Source organism: Mercenaria mercenaria, chromosome 1 (assembly GCF_021730395.1).
Source record: "Mercenaria mercenaria strain notata chromosome 1, MADL_Memer_1, whole genome shotgun sequence".
NCBI lineage: Eukaryota > Metazoa > Mollusca > Bivalvia > Venerida > Veneridae > Mercenaria > Mercenaria mercenaria.
In genome coordinates this window covers 62,129,895-62,148,516 of record NC_069361.1, presented here as the reverse complement: position 1 = coordinate 62,148,516, position 18,622 = coordinate 62,129,895, and the positions used below count along the sequence as shown (strand labels likewise).

The window sequence follows — 18,622 nt, the reverse complement described above, 5'->3', positions numbered from 1 at the left end:
TAATCTTAAGTGTCTTTATAATGGCCTCTTTCAATTTTGTTCACATGGGGTCACTTGGAACATTTTGGGGCCAAAGTGCTAAAATTAGAAATACTTTGAATCAACTTCTTCTCATGTACCACATTATGGATCTTCCTTAAACTTGGTCTAGAGCATCATAAGAAAGTATTCCCTAAACTTCTTTTCAAATGGGGGTACTTGGCCCCTTTTAGAGGCCACTAGAGCTAAAAATAGAAGTAAATTTAACCTTTAGCATGCTGGCAGCAAGTGATTTCCATGCAGGCTGATCGTAGTCTGCACTGTTTGCTATTCAGTTAACCTTTAGCCTGCTGGCAGCAAGTGATTTCCATGCAGGCTGATCATAGTTTGCACTGTTTGCTATTCAGTTAGTAAATTTTCAGTGAACACCCCTTTGAAGTGGAACCTTTATTAAATGACTTCTTCTTATGAACTATTGCTGGATCTTCATTAAACTGGTCTATGGTACTGGTGTAATGGTTCCGCTTGGCCCCTTTTAGGAGACACCAGTGCTTAAATTAGAAAAAGCCTTAAACAACTTGTTTGTTCTAATGGCTATGCATTTTCGAGGCGTCACAGTAAAATATAGAAAAAACTTTAAATAACTTTTTAGCTCCCTTGAGCAATGCTCATGGTGAGCTATTGTGATCACGCTTTCTTGCCTACCTAGCGGAAAAAGTACACATTTGTCCGAGCATGCGCCATGAATAGATATTCCTGTCCTTCCCTAGGGAAAAAACCTTGTCTAAAATAACATGCACTTAGGTGATGTCGCATAGCACTGGCACTATTATGACATCATAAACATATAAATAATGTCAGGAAATGCCCAAATTTATTTGTCTCCATGATCTATTTTGAACGGCGATAGGCAAGAAAAATTATCTAACATGTCTGCCTATGTTGTTTTTTTTCCTTAAGATAAACTTCCCTTAGTTGTTACTATAAATAACTTATATAACTTTTTTATACGCCCGAAGGGACGTTTTATGTTATACTCTTGGTTCCGTCCGTCTGTCCATTAGCAATTTCGTGTCCGCTTTGTAACTCTTGAACCCCTTGAAGGATTTCAAAGAAACTTGACACAAATGTTCACTACACCGAGACGACATGCAGAGCACATGTTTTGGATGTCTCGCTTCAAGGTCAGGGTCACACATCGGTGTCAAAGGTCATATCAGTTTGTTTCGTGTCCACTTTGTAACTCTTGAACTGCTTGAAGGATTTCAAAGAAACTTGGCACAAATGTTCGCCACACTGAAACAACATGCAGAGCGCATGTTTCGGTTGACTCACTTCAAGGTCAAGGTCACACTTAGGGGTAAAAGGTCATATCAGTTTGTTTTGTGTCCGCTTTGTAACTCTTGAACTGCTTGAAGGATTTCAAAGAAACTTGGCACAAATGTTCACCACACCCAGACGACTTGCAGGGCCCATGTTTTGGATGACTTGCTTCAAGGTCAAGGTCACAGGGGCATTGTGTATATAGCTCTGCATTACAGTGCTCATCTTTTTATTTGGCAGATTCCTTTTTTGTTCACTTACAATAATTTTTTTTTAAATTACTTCCCTTTTATGTTATTATAAATAGCTTATTTTGAAACTTTTTTATGCCCCCGAAAGGAGGCAGATAGTTTTTGAACCGTCTGTCAGTCTGTCTTCAATTTTCGTGTCCGGTCTATATCTTTGTCATCGATGGATGGATTTTCAAATAACTTGGCATGAATGTGTACCACAGTAAGACGACGTGTCGTGCGCAAGACCCAGGTCCGTAGCTCGAAGGTCAAGGTCACACTTAGACGTTAAAGGTCATTTTTCATGATAGTGCATTCGTGTCTGGTCCATATCTTTGTCATCCATGGATGGGTTTTCAAATAACTTGGCATGAATGTGTACCACAGTAGACGACGTGTCACGCGCAAGACCCAGGTCCGTAGCTCAAAGGTCAAGGTCACACTTAGACATTAAATGTCATATTTCATGATAGTGCATTGATGGGCGTGTCCGGTCCATATCTTTGTCATTCATGCATGGATTTTAAAATTATTGGGCATGAATGTGTACCACAGTGCAAGACCCAGGTCTGTAGGTCAAAGGTCCTAAACTCTAACATCGGCCATAACTATTCATTCAAAGTGCCGTTGGGGGCATGTGTCATCCTATGGAGACAGCTCTTGTTTATTATTGGCCTTAGGGAAAAACCGAGACCACTTTTCTGTGGTACAACATGGATGGTACCTCCAATTTTTAGGTGTATTTTGACATACCTTACCTGGTAAAGATTTTTTTGTGGACTTAGAATTTTTTTAAACATTTCTTCCCTTTGTTGTTCCTGTCCTTTGAGCCTCAACAGTCAAGTTCTTTAAATTTTGCTCCTATCCTCTGATGTAACCCTTCGGGCGTATATTGCCCCGCTTGGCGGAGCTCTTGTTAGCATAAATAGTATTCCCTGTATCAGGGCTTCGGAAATTTGCCGGTTTGTCGGTTTTGGACCGATTTTTTACTTTTCAGACCGATTCATAAAGTGAAAAAACAAAAAAAATCGGTCCCGTAAAAATGGAGAAAAGTATAAATTTTTGTCTGATATCTCAATACACCATCTACTGCCAAGCAGGAAATTGTTGGTTGTACCCTCAGATAATCAATAAACGTGTCAAACAGTCTGACTGTCACTTTGATAATCGGTTCGTAATTAGCACGTGACGCAATCAGTTCTAGCGCGGCACATCCTTTAATGTTTGCAGACAGCCGACTGCAATGTATTAGACATTTTTGACTGGTTTCCAAATATGTCTGACTGGATCCAAATCATTTCGACTTGGATCCACTTCTTTTATTTAAAATCCGACGGATGGTTTATTTCAAAAGGCTATGTTTCATCATGGTAAAAAACAAATGCTCACTGCATTTAATCAAAGAGCTATAATTGTACATTATAGGTCTTTGATTTAATGAGACATCACACGGAAAACCAATCAAAATATTTTTTATAATTACTTGATTTGAAAAAATTACAAGATTCATTTGTTGGGGCTCCAGTTGAAACAAGTGCAGAAAATCGTCTTTGCAACCCGACGGTGCAAAAAAGAAAAAGAAAAAAAAATGGACTGGCAAACACGAATGATAAAGAAAACCGGAGTGGTGCTGTTTATCAAATCGGTCTTTTAAAAAACATTTCAAAATGAAATTTTGTTTACATCAGAAGAGAACATATAACTTTTAAAATGTAGCTGCTTATTGAAGTACAACATAAGTGAAATGAAATATCCGTGGCCAACACGCGTGACCTGCGGGAAATTCGATCTCAGCGTTCATATAACGTACACATTCGGTCTGCGGCAGAGTATTCTTAAAATACCGAGACTGTTTAGCAGAGAATATGTGTCATGTAATTGTATTTTATAGAATTCCGTCAAAGAATGAGGAAACATCACAAAGTATCTGCCGTGTATATGGTACCGGTCACGTGCGTTGGCTTTTAGACTAGTTACGCACACGGTGTCAATGCCTCGGTAATTTTATCCTTACAAGTATTTTCTCGGAAAAAAATCGAAATTTAAACAAAGTAACAATCACACGTAACACTGACTAACTGTCTTCGTTGTATGGAAACACGCGGTGACCGGTAACTCAGTTTTAATGCATTACATGATTATATCTTTACTCTATCACGTTTTACAAAATATGTAATATTGGGAATGCAGTGGGTGGGGTAGCGCCGATGTCAGGATTTTCGTTTCGGACCGATTGAGTTATCAAAATTTCCGGAGCCCTGCCCTGTATATTATATATAAAACTGACATTTTTAGCTCACCTGTCATGAAATGACAAGGTGACCTTTTGTGATCGCGCAGCGTCCGTCGTCCGTCCATGCGTGCGTGTGTAAACTTTTCCTTGTGACATCTCTAGAGGTCACATTTTTCATGGGATCTTTATGAAAATGGGTCAGAATGTTCATCTTGGTAAATTCTAGGTCAAGTTCGAAACTGGGTCACATGCCTTCAAAAACTAGGTCAGAAGGTCTAAAAATAGTAAAACCTTGTGACCTCTCTAGAGGCCATAATTTTCAATGGATCTTCATGAAAATTGGTCAGAATGTTCACCTTGATGATATCTAGGTCAAGTTCGAAAATGGGTCACGTGCCGTAAAAAACTAGGTCAGTAGGTCAAATAATAGAAAAACCTTGTGACCTCTCTAAAGGCCATATTTTTCAATGGAACTGTATGAAAGTTGGTCTGAATGTTCATCTTGATGATATCTAGGTCTAGTTCGAAACTGGGTCACGTGCGGTCAAAAACTAGGTCAGTAGGTCTAAAAATAGAAAAACCTTGTGACCTCTCTAGAGGCCATATATTTCATGAAATCTTCATGAAAATTGGTCAGAACGTTCACCTTGATGATATCTAGGTCAAGTTCGAAACTGGGTCACGTGCCTTCAAAAACTAGGTCAGTAGGTCAAATAATAGAAAAACCTTGTGACCTCTCTAAAGGCCATATTTTTCATGGGATCTGTATGGAAGTTGGTCTGAATGTTCATCTTGATGATATCTAGGTCAGGTTCGGAACTGGGTCACGTGCAGTCAAAAACTAGGTCAGTAGGTCTAAAAATAGAAAAACCTTGTGACCTTTCTAGAGGCCATATATTTCACAAGATCTTCATGAAAATTGGTCAGAACGTTCACCTTGATGATATCTAGGTCAAGTTTGAAACTGGGTCACGTGCGGTCAAAAACTAGGTCAGTAGGTCTAAAAATAGAAAAACCTTGTGACCTCTCTAGAGGCCATATTTTTCATGAAATCTTCATGAAAATTGGTCAGAATGTTCACCTTGATGATAGCTAAATCAAGTTCGAAAGTGGGTCATGTGCCATCAAAAACTAGGTCAGTAGGTCAGATAATAGAAAAACCTTGTGACCTCTCTAGAGGCCATATTTTCCATGGGATCTGTATGAAAGTTGGTCTGAATGTTCATCTTGATGATATCTAGGTCAAGTTCGAAAATGGGTCACGTGCCATCAAAAACTAGGTCAGTAGGTCAAATAATAGAAAAAGCTTGTGACCTCTCTAAAGGCCATATTTTTCAATGCATCTCCATAAAAATTGGTCAGAATGTTCATCTTGATGATATCTAGGTCAAGATCGAAAGTGGGCCACGTGCCGTCAAAAAGTAGGTCAGTAGGTCAAATAATGAAAAAAGTTGTAACCTCTCTAGAGGCCATATTTTTCATGGGATCTGTATGAAAGTTGGTCTGAATGTTTATCTTGATGATATCTAGGTCAAGTTTGAAACTGGGTAAACTGCAATCAAAATCTAGGTCAGTAGGTCTTGAAATAGAGAAACCTTGTGACCTCTTTAGAGGCCATACCCTTGAATGGATCTTCATGAAAATTGGTCAGAATGTTCACCTTGATGATATCTAGATCAAGTTTGAAGGGTCACGTGCCTTAAAAAACTAGGTCAAAGGTCAAATAATAGAAAAACCTTGTGACCTCTCTAGAGACCATATTTTTCAATGGATCTTCATGAAAATTGGTCAGAATTTTTATCTTGATAATATCTAGGTCAAGTTCAAAACTGGGTCACATGAGCTCAAAAACTAGGTCACTATGTCAAATAATAGAAAAAACGACGTCATACTCAAAACTGGATCATGTGGGAAGAGGTGAGCGATTCAGGACCATCATGGTCCTCTTGTTAATAAGCTACCAAACATAACTAGACCCATTTTAGAGAACAAACCCTTACTTCATTTTAAAGAGTTATGATGAAACTGAAATAAAATGAGGAGAAAAGTAGGGGTCATGTATCTTCTAAGAGAGATTTCTCTTGTCACATTTGCAAACTGTAAAATCACATCAAAATCACACTGCTGTGACCTGAAAATACTACTCGTACTAAAACTGAGTTTCACTTCACCAGATACAACCTCCTTTCCCATTTTTTCTTCCAAAATGTCAGAAAGTATACACCCACAATGAAATTTAAACAGACACCAGCTTTAGACCTCTCTGGCCATGCCAATTGTTCAAAAACCTGTCTGCCATTACGCGACTAGATCAGATGGCTCGCTCGCTGGTTCCTTTACTATAGTTAGGCCTATATTGACCGTAGGGAAAAACCAAGACCACTTTTCTGTGGTGCAATATAGGTGTTACTTTCAAATTTTAGGTGTATTTTAAGGTATCTCTACCTGGTAATGGTTTTTTTTATGGACCTAGAAAAACAAAAGAATTACAATAATTACTACACAACCACAGAATTAAAATTCCATTTGCAAATACAGGTGCTAGTGTAATAAAATTTGCTATGACGGGCGTATATTGTGACATTCTGGCACTCTTATTCTGCCATGTTATCTGATATGTTGTTGTTTTCTTCCAGTATGTGCTATCTGGATCGGATGAGTTTAATTTGTACATGTGGGCTCTACCAGATGATCTTTCTGAAAGTAAGTCCATAGTTTGAGACTGCACACCATTAACAATAACATGTTATTTTTTTATCAATTCTATGAGATAGCTGAGGGGTCATAGGACTTGTGAGCTGTTGTAATTGTGCTTTGTCTAACATTAACTTCTTAGTTCACCTGAGCACAAAGTGCTCTAGGTGGGCTATTTTGTGATCACTCACTGACCTTAATTCAGCCACCTGTCAGTCTGTCTTGGCATTGTCTGTCTGTCCACACTTCTTCAATTGATATCCCACCTGAAACTTACCATGGATGGTCCTAGGATGGTCTTCTACTAAATATTTTCAAAGAAATCCATGCCATGCGGAATACTGGTTACCGTGGTAATAGAAAAGTTAAACTTAAAATCTCATTTTTTCAGACACAGTTAGCCAGATTTAATAATAATTCACAGAAATGTTCCTTTGCCGACCTTTTACCATTAGATTATTATGTCTGCCCCATGCATGGGGGAGACATTGTTTTTGCCTTCACAGTCTGTCATTTCGTCTGTATGCATTAACCTTGTCCGGCTTTCACAGGTCAAACTGCTGACCAGATTTCGACGAAACTTCACAGGAGTGATCAGTACCAAGCCTAGGTGTGCATATCACCGGCACGTACCACTTCCCTGCACAGAATGGCCGCCAGAGCTAAAAATAGAAAAATCTTGTCTGGCTTTCACAGGTCAAACTGCCAGCTGGATTTTGACTAAACTTCACAGGAGTGATCAGTATTAACCCTAATTGTGCATGTCGCCAACACGTTCCACTTCGCTGCTCAAAATGGCCACCAGAGCTAAAAAAAGAAAAATCTTGTCCAGCTTTCACAGGTCAAAGTGCTGGACAGATTTCAGCGAAACTTCACAGGAGTGATAAGTACCAAGCCTAGTTGTGCATATTGCTTCGCTGCACAAAATGGCTGCCAGAGCTAAAGGTAAACATAGGTGGAGACATACGTTTTTGTGACAAAAACACCTTCTAGTTTAGGTTATTTAAATTCATTTAAAAGAATAACCACAAGAGGATGTCGTCACTTCCATAAATGTTTATAGTGAGAACTTGAAAATCATGTTGAGGCCTCAGTGGCTGAGTGGTTAAGGTTGCAGATTTCAAATCACTTGCTGTTCACCAGTTTTGGATCAAGCCTTGCTCTGGGTGTTGAATTCTTCATGTGAGGAAGCCATCCAGCTGGCTTATGGAAGGTTGGTGTTTCTACCCAAGTGCCCTCCTGTGAAGTTTCTTATAATTTCCTTGGATGAAGGCTGTCCTGAATACTACAAACTATCTGCTGGGCTTTTAAGTATATAGAGGACTTTTTATGCCCCCAAAGGGAGGCATATAGTTTTTGAACCATCAGTCTGTTGGTCTGTCAATTTGTCCGCAATTTTCGTGTCCGGTCCATATCTTTGTCATCGATGGATGGATTTTCAAATAACTTGGCATGAATGTGTACCACAGTAAGACGACGTGTCACGCACAAGACCCAGGTCCGTAGCTCAAAGGTCACGGTCACACTTAGACGTTAAAGGTCATTTTTCATGATAGTGCATTCGTGTCCGGTCCATATCTTTGTCATCCATGGATGGATTTTCAAATAACTTGGCATGAATGTGTACCACGGTAAGACAACGTGTCGCGCGCAAGACCCAGGTCCGTAGCTCAAAGGTCAAGGTCACACTTAGACATTAAAGGTCATATTTCATGATAGTGCATTGATGGGCGTGTCCGGTCCATATCTTTGTCATTCATGCATGGATTTTAAAATTATTAGGCATGAATGTGTACCACAGTAAGACGACGTGTCGCGTGCAAGACCCAGGTCTGTAGGTCAAAGGTCCTAAACTCTAACATAGGCCATAACTATTCATTCAAAGTGCCATCGGGGGCATGTGTCATCCTATGGAGACAGCTCTTGTTGAAAATTATCTTGTTTGAAACTGTTTGGTTTCAGAGTAATTTCACAGTCTTTCCTCTAATAAAATTGTTAAATCATCACTATAGCTCCACAGAAACATGTTTGAGCTCTGAGACTCAGGTGAGCAGTCTAGGGCCATCATGGCTCTCTTGTTTTAACAAATCACCATGGCTCGAAGAAATTTGATAGATAGTGACCTAACGAACGTTGTTACAAAATTAATTTTGAAATTGGGCCTACAATATCTGAGAAGATGGTTTTTGAATTTTTCGTTGTGACATAGAATTCTTCATAGATGACTTAGATTTTAAGGAATGTGACAAGACCACCCAAGGAACATGCTAGTATAGTTTTGTTGAAATTAACTTGGCAGTTTAGGAAATAGTCTTCAAAAAAGACATTGGGGACAATGGTCATGCATCAATTGTTAAAGCTCTATCTAGTACTCGGGTATAGGCTAAAAACAAGCAGCAAAATGACTATGAGGCCTCTCAGCCTTTTGATAATTCTCTGCTGAAAAAAATAGAGTAGCCTAAACAAAAAATAGTAATGTTCATATTATCTTATCTGATATCTTTATGAGACCTTTGGGGAAAAAAGCAAAGTAAAAAGATGTAATTAATATGTTTGTCAAATATCCACTCTCTTTAACTCTAACTTAAATTATCTCCAAGTGAAAAATGATTATATTTTCCATTTGGGTGTAAAACATTTTCAGCAGTATTAATATGTGGTTTCTTCATTTTCAGGGTCATATATTAACAGTGCCCATATGGTATTGAAGGGTCATCGTTCCATTGTGAATCAAGTTAGATTTAATCCAGCCAACCATCTGATTATCTCATCGGGTGTTGAGAAAATAATCAAGGTATTAAATGAATTTTTCTTAAATTTAAGGAAACTAACAGTTATATATTTGCCCGCTTTGCTCTTGTTGTCTTCATATGAGCAGAAAGTGCCCGAGCACTTAATGCTCCAAGTTATTGATTATTCGGTATTAGCTTTGTATAGAGGAATGTGCATGGGTTTTGTGGTGGAGATATTGCACTACCTTAAGAGCGCAATATTATCCAATAAAGAACTAGTGCATATTTCGTTATGCATATCTAATTATCATTTTATGACATGCTTATTTACACTTATAAAGTGATATTCATTTTATTATTGTTACTGAGTAAATAGAAAATTTAAATGTTAACATACAGAGAACACATAATAGCCATAACATCTCAGTTGAATATGATCATGGGCAAGATTTTTCCATTAACACCAGAGTTTTGGCCCTTGAATTATTGTCAAAATTATCATATTTTGTATCATAAACACTTTAGAGGCAACTTTTCTTATCAGTTACCATAAAACTTGACAGATTATATACGGCTCCAAACTCTTATCACACATCTTATAGTTGATAAGATTTCTCCAGAAACACCAGTTATGCAGTCTAAGGAATCTTGACAAAAAACTGCTCAGCTCTGAGCAGTAACACCTCAGCAGGAATACAGTTATAATTACTCTACAGACCCTTTGATCTAATATACCGTGACAGTTAGCTGGTGGTCAGCAATCTGAGGGATAGAGTGGGGCTGATAAGAATTACAAGCACACAGCAGAAACTAAACAATATTAAAAAAGACCTATGGGCATAATTTATACATCAGTTTAGCAATAATTATCTCAAGGTTTCTTTATTTGAAGATTGCTTTTGTATATACAGTTATTGCTAATAATAAATGATTTTACTGCTTAAAAAAGGGTGTCAAAATTAAAGTATAATTTTAAATTATCATTCTAAATTCTGTTATATTTTAATTTCAGTTTTTTTTTGGGTTTTTTTCAATGTCAAATATAGGTAAAACATTGCTAACAATCAAAGGCCCTAAATAGTTATAGTTTTTAATTATAATATGTAGAGTCTCTGTAACAAAATATATATTGTTAACAATTAGTAACATTTTATGAAAATGAAACAAAATATGAGCCGCGCCATGAGAAAACCAACATAGTGGCTTTGCGACCAGCATGGATCCAGAACAGCCTGACATTTGAATAGCCATAATAAGAAGGATGTACATGTCTTATAATGTCTTATTACATGTATAATGTCAGACAAGAATGAATTTGGTGTTCTTGAGTCTCCTGGTCGACATTAATTTAAACATCCTGACCTCAAACATTTTTATGCTTTTACAATAAAAAAACGGCTTTTCATGTTTTTAGAACAAAAAAGTAAAAATAAGTAACAATGATAATTAAAAGTATGTCTTAATTCGAACCTTTTGAAGCTTTAACTCTTACTATGTACCTTTTGAACTTTTGACCTTGCTTGAACAATAATTTAGTTACAAGCTTTCTTCGCAGTCGAGCTAAAATACATTAATAAAACCTAACAATTACATGTATACAATTTGTACATGTATAAATATGTAATATGTTAATTACATACATACCCACGTAGAAGCCATATCAACAAAGAGGGCGGGGGTCCTATTATCATGGGGATCAGGGAGGACACAAATATGAGTCTGGAAGTATGGGTTCAAACTTATAATAAAATAAAATATATCCACATGAAATTAGTATAAGCAGTTTAATCCTGAGCTTACATCATATCAACACTAAACTTGTTGGAGGTGGGGGCAAACTACACACTATGCCCTATGTCTGATGCCCTACTCCCCTTCCCTCTGTCTAGTTTGTCCAATAAATGATACATTTACTATATTTGCACATAAACTGTAGTGTCAGTGTAACATGCACTTCCATAATCAATTACGTAATATTTGATAGACTTAGGGGTTAATTCAGAGATTGCTTGTGTGTGAGACATTTTTGTGTGGTGCTCTAATGAATGCTGTGTTTTTATGCTTTTTAGACATGCTTGGAAGTTCACTGATATTGTAAAATGTGCATCTGGACTGAAGTCGTGCACATCACCATTTTAATTTTTCTTCAGACAAAGGGTTTCAAGTTTTGATCCAGAAAAAAACAAAGAAAGATTTTTAGATTACAGTTTACCAAGATGTTCAACATTATACTAGTCAGTCTCCAGTGTTGGGTCATAATTCACAGTGGTCAGTTAGCTTGTCAGTGATAATGAGACAACATGCTGGGCAGCAAACCACAGATATTTTCTGTATCTGACCAAGATTCCTTAGACTGTATGGCTGAGATTTCTCCAGAAACACCAGTTATGGCTGAGATTTCTCCAGAAACACCAGTTATGGCTGAGATTTCTCCAGAAACACCAGTTATGGCTAAGATTTCTCCAGAAACACCAGTTATGGCTAAGTGATTTCTGAGGAGAAAAAGTATGAGCTCATCTGAGCAGGAAGTGCACATGGTGAGCATTTAGGATCTTAGGATATCTGTTGTCTGTTCATCCATCTTCCCAAATTTCTTTAAAGTTCATCTCCTCCTCTCGGTGATATATGACCTTTTTGTGTCAGTTCGCCGTAAAACCCAACTCATTCATTCATTCATCTCCTCCTCTCGGTGATATATGACCTTTTTGTGTCGGTTCTCCGTAAAACCCAACTCATTCATTCATCTCCTCCTCTCGGCGATATATGACCTTTTTGTGTCAGTTTGCCGTAAAACCCAACTCATTCATTCATCTCCTCCTAATCACCAAGCCATTTTCAACCAAACTTCAATGGCCCAGTTTCAAAATAATTTCACAGCAATGTTCCTGCAGTAGTAGTCTAACATATTCCTTCAAATCATTCTGTTTCGTTAAAAAGCATGGCCACCTAGGGGAGAGGCTTGTTTTCCCTATTCAACTTTATTGGAAATTTTGATTATTTTTTTAGCTCACCTGAGCACAAAGTGCTCGTGGTGAGGTATTGTGATCACGCTGTGTCCGTCGTCCATGCGTCAAGTCATCCGTCATCAACATTTGTGTTTAAACGACATCTCCTCCAAAACCACTGATTGGATTTTGATGAAACTTGGCCATGATGTTCCTTTGGTGGTCCTCTACCAAAGTTGTTCAAACAGTTCCGCTTGGTTGCACATAGGGGTTGCCAAAGCTAAAAATAAAAAAAACTTCAAACAACGTCTCCTTCTAAACCAATAGTCCGATTTTGAAATCATTTCACACAAATGGTCCTTATATCACCCTCTATCAAGATTATTCAAATTTTACTGATTCGTCAAAAAACATGGCCGCCAGAGGGCGTGGTCACTTCTCCCTATATGTATATAGTGGAAACTTTAAAAGTCTTCTTGAATGAAACTGCTTGCCCGATTTTAGAATAATTTTACACAAAATGGTCCTTGTGTGACCCTCCACCAAGATTGTTCAAATTATTTTGATTCATCAAAAAATATGGCCACCAGAGGGCGTGGTCACTTTTCCCTATATTTATATAGTGGAAACTTTAAAAATCTTCTTGTGTGAAACTGCTGGCCCGATTTTAGAATAATTTAACGCAAATGGTCCTTGTGTGACCCTCTACCAAGATTTTGCAAATTATTTTGATTTGTCAAGAAATGTGGCCGCCAGAGGGCGTGGTCACTTTTCCCTATATGTATATAGTGGAAACTTTAAAAATCTTTTTTATGTGAAACTGCTGGCCCGATTTTAAAATAATTTTGCACAAATGGTTCTTGTGTGACCCTCTACTAAGATTGTTCAAATTATTCTGATTCGTCAAAAAACATGGCTGCCAGGGGGCGTGGTCATTTTTCTTCTCTGAATCAATAATAGCTAGAGCCTTGATATTTGGCGTGCGATATCAGATTTGTAATGTCTACCATAATTGTTCAAATTATTGCCCTAGGTTCAAAAGTGTGTGTGACATGTATATAATATAGGCTAACATAGAAGAAACCAAACTCTGTACTTATACAAACACACTTGAAGCCTTGTACACAGGTGAGCGCTTTAGGGTCAGTGACCCTCTTGTTTTTGGTTTAAACCACTGGCTCAAATAAATTCCACGGCAATATTCCTTTAGTGACCCTCTACCAAAGTCATGCAAATCATGTTTTGTTTGAAACACATGGCCTCTCGGGATGTGGGGCTAATTTTCCCTGTATGGAGTCCATTCAGCATATGTGTAAAAGAGTTCCACTTAAGCTGGTGCTAGGGGGCGTGAGAGGTGTTGCACATTTCATTACCTCTCATGAACAGACTCAGTCAAACCGAGTCTGGTATTATTCTTCTTGGTTGCATTCTTTGCTTCCAAAGGATCTTTTTACAGAGTTTATCTTTAAGTACCGTGAGGCGGCTGTAAAAGTCTCCCCATACTTGGATTCAGTGTTGCTATATTTTCTGGACCTTTGGGATTATGGAGTCCATTCAATATATGTGTAATAGAGTTTCGCCTAAGCCGGTGCTAGGGGCGTGAGAGGCGTTGCACATTTCATTACCTCTCATGAACAGACTCAATCAAACCAAGTCTGGTATAATTCTTCTTGTTTGCATTCTTTGCTTCCAAAGGATCTTTTTACAGATTTTATTATAACATTTTGTCTTTTGAAATTGCCGGGAAAAAAATCAAATTTGGCCTGCAGCATCCTGGCAAAGTTCCCTTTTAAGGGGCTGCAACACCTTAAGACAACTTCTTATGAACTGCTTGATATAGTATCACCAGACCTGTTTTATGGCATCCTTGAATGGTCCTCTCTCAAGTTTATTCCAATGAAATTACACAGCCCCTTTAGGGTCACAGAGCTTAAAATGGAAAAAAACCTTTAAATGACTTTTTCTGATGAACCACCAAAACTTAGTCTATACTGTCCTTGTAAGGTCATCTCTCAAGTTTGTCAGATAATTTCGCATCAATGTTCCATGGGCGACCCTATACCAAATTTCGTGAAACTGCTGCGTTTTTTTAAAACAAAAACCTGGCAGCCATCAGTTATGTTCCTTAGGTGAAAGTTTACCAGATATCTTCAGGTTATTGTGATTTGTCTGAAAACATGGCTGCCAGGTGCTGAGCAAGTTTTCTCTATATGGTTGTTTGTAAGACAGTATGGAATGTCCCAGAAATCACTGTTTCACTTTCAAAATAAATTGACAGCAGTGTTGCTTGGGTGACCTTGTATCAAAATTGTTCAGTCCAGCTGTGAATCTCATCTGAGCAAGCCTGGACCACCAAAGCTCTCTTGTTTTCATTATTTGACGTAGTTTTTTACCACAGATGACTCATTATTGAAGTCTTCAGAAATTTTATAGAGGCAGACATTCAGACCACATTTTTAAGATCAAGTCAAAATTGTGACCTCTACAGTGTTTACTTTTATACACCAGTGCTAAGAAGAAAAAAAAAAGATTTCTCATGAACTACTTAATGGAGTATTGCCAAAATTGGTCATTGCATGACCTGATTAAATTTTGTTCAAATGGTTCCATTTGACTGCTTGTACTTTTTGCTAGGGTCATAATTATACTTCTGGATGAATACAAAATTTTTGCCTTTTATGATACAGTATGTCATGACATATATAAGGTTGAAAGGTTAAGACTAGGTGAGCAAGTTAGGGCCTTCTGGGCTGTCTTGTTTTGAAAACAATAAAATTGATTAAACTTAATATTGATTTTACACCAGGTATGGAGTCCTTTCAAATTTCCTGAAAAAGAGAGAAAGGAGGGATCATTTCAAGAACGTAGAGTGTATACTCACGAGGAATATATCAACCTAGTTCTTCAGAATGGCAATGTCATGTCACATGATTACAGTCAGGAATCAACAGAAGAAGATCCTAGAATGATGGCTTTTTTTGATTCGCTGGTCCAACGGGAGCTTGATGGATGGAGTAGTGATGACTCAATGTCGAGCAATGAGGAAGCTTTGTATAGCCGTATTATTCAGCTGTCACAGTCTGATATTGATTCTGATGATTCTTTCCCAGATCTTGGTCAGAATGAACATGATGATCCCGCATATAGTCCATTTTCAGTTGCATTTGCTAGTGTCATGGCATCACAAGCTGCAGAAGGAAATGATGCATTTCCTAGACTCAATCATGCTTTAGAAAATGCTGAAAGAGTTTATGCAGAAACAAGTGATGGTCCTGAAGTAGCGTCAGGTTCAGATGGTATACAAGTTCGGAATGTACATCCAGAAAATGTAAGTCAAAGATCCATGTCTGAGGATATTGAAGAAAGTTCTTCTCACATAGGTTTAACTACATTGATAAAGAGAAAGAAAGAACAATTAAAAGAAAGTATGAAAAGAAGAGCGAAATATCCTTTTGCTGAAATATTTGCAAGTGATTCTGATGAAAATGTTGATGACAGTGAGTCTGATGACTCTTCTGTTTCAAGTTTAAATATAGTGATTGGTGGCAGTAATAAAAGTTGTGTCAGAGAGGTTAAAAACTTAGAAGATAGTAAAGCTTCAGATAGCAGCAAGCACTCTCAGGATAAGTTGCTGCGATTAAAGAACTTAAGAAAAAGTGTTATGAACAGTGATTCTTGTGGTAATTATTTAGAAATCCATGAGAAGAAGTTAAATTCTGAAACACTTGAAGCTTCGTCTTCAAATTTTATATTCGAAACAGGAGAACAATTTGAGAAGGTGCATTTCAAAAAGTTTACAAGGAGGAACAAAATGAAAACTGAAATGCTGGAAACTGATTCTAAAGAAGAATTAAAATCTAGAGCTAGTCCTGATCTTGGTCCATTTCTTCAAAAAGCTGGGACCACTAGTGCATCAGTCGGAGTTAGAAAAGACTCATTTGAAGAAGGAAACAGCGCAAATAAAGGAAAACTGTCAAGTGATTCATTTAGTTATAAAGGTAAACACAAATCAAAGTCAAGCCATAGACGCGGCTACATGAAGAAATCGGAAAAACAGCATCTGCACACGTCAGAATTTAAAAACAAATGTGTAAGTAAGGAAAGAAAGACTGTGAAAAGTGATAGTAAGGTATATTTCAATAGACTTCTTCATGGAGAGAAAAAGTATGAGGATAGTGGTAAAACTGATAAACATGTTGGAAATATATGTCATAAAAAACCCTCCCACAGGCAAGTTATTGAAGACAGAAAACATCATCACAATGGTCATGGAGAGGGAAAGTGCGCTATAAAGAGTGAAGATGAAAAATATTCCCAAAGGCTTAAAAATGATGGCAGAAATTATAGTCACATAGATATTGGATCAGGAAAATCTCAGCATAGAAGTAGAGTAAAATCTGCTTCTGATGCAACATTGGACATAGATGAAAGACGATATGAATTCTATTCTGAAGAAAGAGAAAGATATGAAATCTGTGTTAGGGAGAATAAAAACAAAAGTGTAATGAAGAAAGAATGTGAGAACTCTAGGAAAATTAGAAGTGATCAAGCATCAAATGAAAAGAGACATCAGTGTAGTTATTCTGAAGATGACTATCTTTGTAAAGGACATGGAGATGGGGTGTTTGATGACAAAAAAGTTGGAAGTGCTAGATTTGATGATACACAAGCTCATACTGTCACATATGGTAAAAGTTCTTCTGTTATGGGAGGTGCTTCTGGTAAAGATGATGCAGATGGTTCATCGGATAGTAAAGATATTTGTTTTAGCACAGAAGAGGTAGTTCATAGACAGTTAGATAATGGCAGTGGAATATCCGATAGTGAAACTGAATTTGTTGAAGAAAATGAAAATCAGAAAAAAATGAACAGTTTCAGTAGAGTTGCTGGAAATGACGGTGAAGAACCATCATGCTCTTATAAATTAGAAATATGCAATAAGGTGAAGTGTAAACTTAGTGAAAGTACAACACATCAGAGTGAAAATGAAAGTGTAAAGAGTGAAAAAAGTGACAGTTCTGAAGATGGACAAGCCACATGTGATGAAAGTCATGTGGGAAGAAGTTCTTCAAGCAATGATGAAGACCAATTAACATGGGTTGAGTTTAGAAATTTTAAAAATAGGCTGGAAAGGGCTCATAAGAGATATAAAAAAGAATACCACAACAGAAGAAACAAGAGGAGTTTAAGTGATGAGAAATAATGGACATTTACTTGAGAATTGTTACACTGTAGTGATGGCGTTTGTTGTTGTTGTTGTTTTTTTTCAGGAAAATCTTACTTGGAATGATGTATTGTATATATTAAGTGTATCATCATATATTTAAGGACAAGTTTTAAAGTAAACATGATGTATCTGACAGTAAGTTTTCAGCAAGAAATACAGTATCAAATAATTTTCTTGCTGTAGAAAATGAAAGTAAATGTCAAAAGCTAGTGATTGTATCTTTGATCATTTAGACTGCGGATCATTTGGACTGTATACAGATAAGTAAGACTTCCACAGAATTATGCCTGCCTTACACAAAAACACTTTTACCCGATTTCCTTTAGGCCAAGTGATGTGTCTACCACAGTGTTAAAAATTCAAAAATATTTATTTTAGCTATATTTTTAGCTTGACTATTCAAAGACCGGCGTTGGTGTTGGCTGAAGTTTTTATGAAATGGTAATATCTTGTTTACCACCAACAGTGATTTTTTTCCTTATATAAGCATGGGTGCAGGTAGAAAATTTTGAAAAACCTGAAAATATTGCTCAGGTAGGACCACTGGTGGGTCCAGGGCAAAGCCCTGGCCAAGGGGCCAGAGACCCACAGAAGCTGTGAAATAACAGTGATTTCAGAGCCATACAAATAATTTTTTGAGGTTCTTCTAGGAGTGTATCGACACGGACTATTGCATCATAAAAATTCTAATACAAATGCATCTAGCAAGATATCAGATTATGTCACTTAAAACAGTAACAAAATATTTCAAGAACATCTATACACAGGTTTTTATTTACTTTCTTTTTTTTTTTTTTAGAAATGTCATTAATTCAAGTAACACATTTCTTTAATTTATAAATTAATAACTGTGAAAATTACATGGAAGGATTGGTGCATTAAAAATCATAACAGGGGTGTAATAAAAATCTTAATAGGGTTTAACTATACAGTAGATTCTCTCTATTAACGGCACCCAGTGGTCTGACCAAAAGTGGCCTTAATAGTGGTCTGGCCTTAATAGTGAATTTGAGATTTCGCATGTACTGACCGGTCAACAACCATTGTACTATGAGGTCATAATGATGTTTCTAGATATAACCATGTAGTGTCATACTTAAAATCCCTTGGGCCTACAAACCAAATTAAAGAACAAAAATCCCCTGCATAATTGACACTATTATCGTATCATTCAATACAATTAATTTCTTCTTTGAGAGCAAAAAGGTTAAAATGATACTTTCATGAGGATAACTGCTGCTAATTGCTCAACAATTAAA

The 18,622-nt window shown here is 37.2% G+C and overlaps 1 protein-coding gene across 1 annotated transcript in view; it reads left to right on the top strand.

Annotated features, from left to right (window-relative positions):
* LOC123536202 (uncharacterized) overlaps positions 1–17,573 on the top strand; it is a 70,064-nt gene extending 52,491 nt beyond the window's left edge. The window contains exons 7-9 of the mRNA XM_045319174.2: positions 6,402–6,468; positions 9,135–9,253; positions 14,943–17,573. Of these exons, the coding sequence (XP_045175109.2) occupies positions 6,402–6,468; positions 9,135–9,253; positions 14,943–17,339 (2,583 nt within the window). The 3' untranslated portion in view covers positions 17,340–17,573. The remainder of the gene's footprint in view (positions 1–6,401; positions 6,469–9,134; positions 9,254–14,942) is intronic.
* Positions 17,574–18,622: the final 1,049 nt, after the last annotated feature.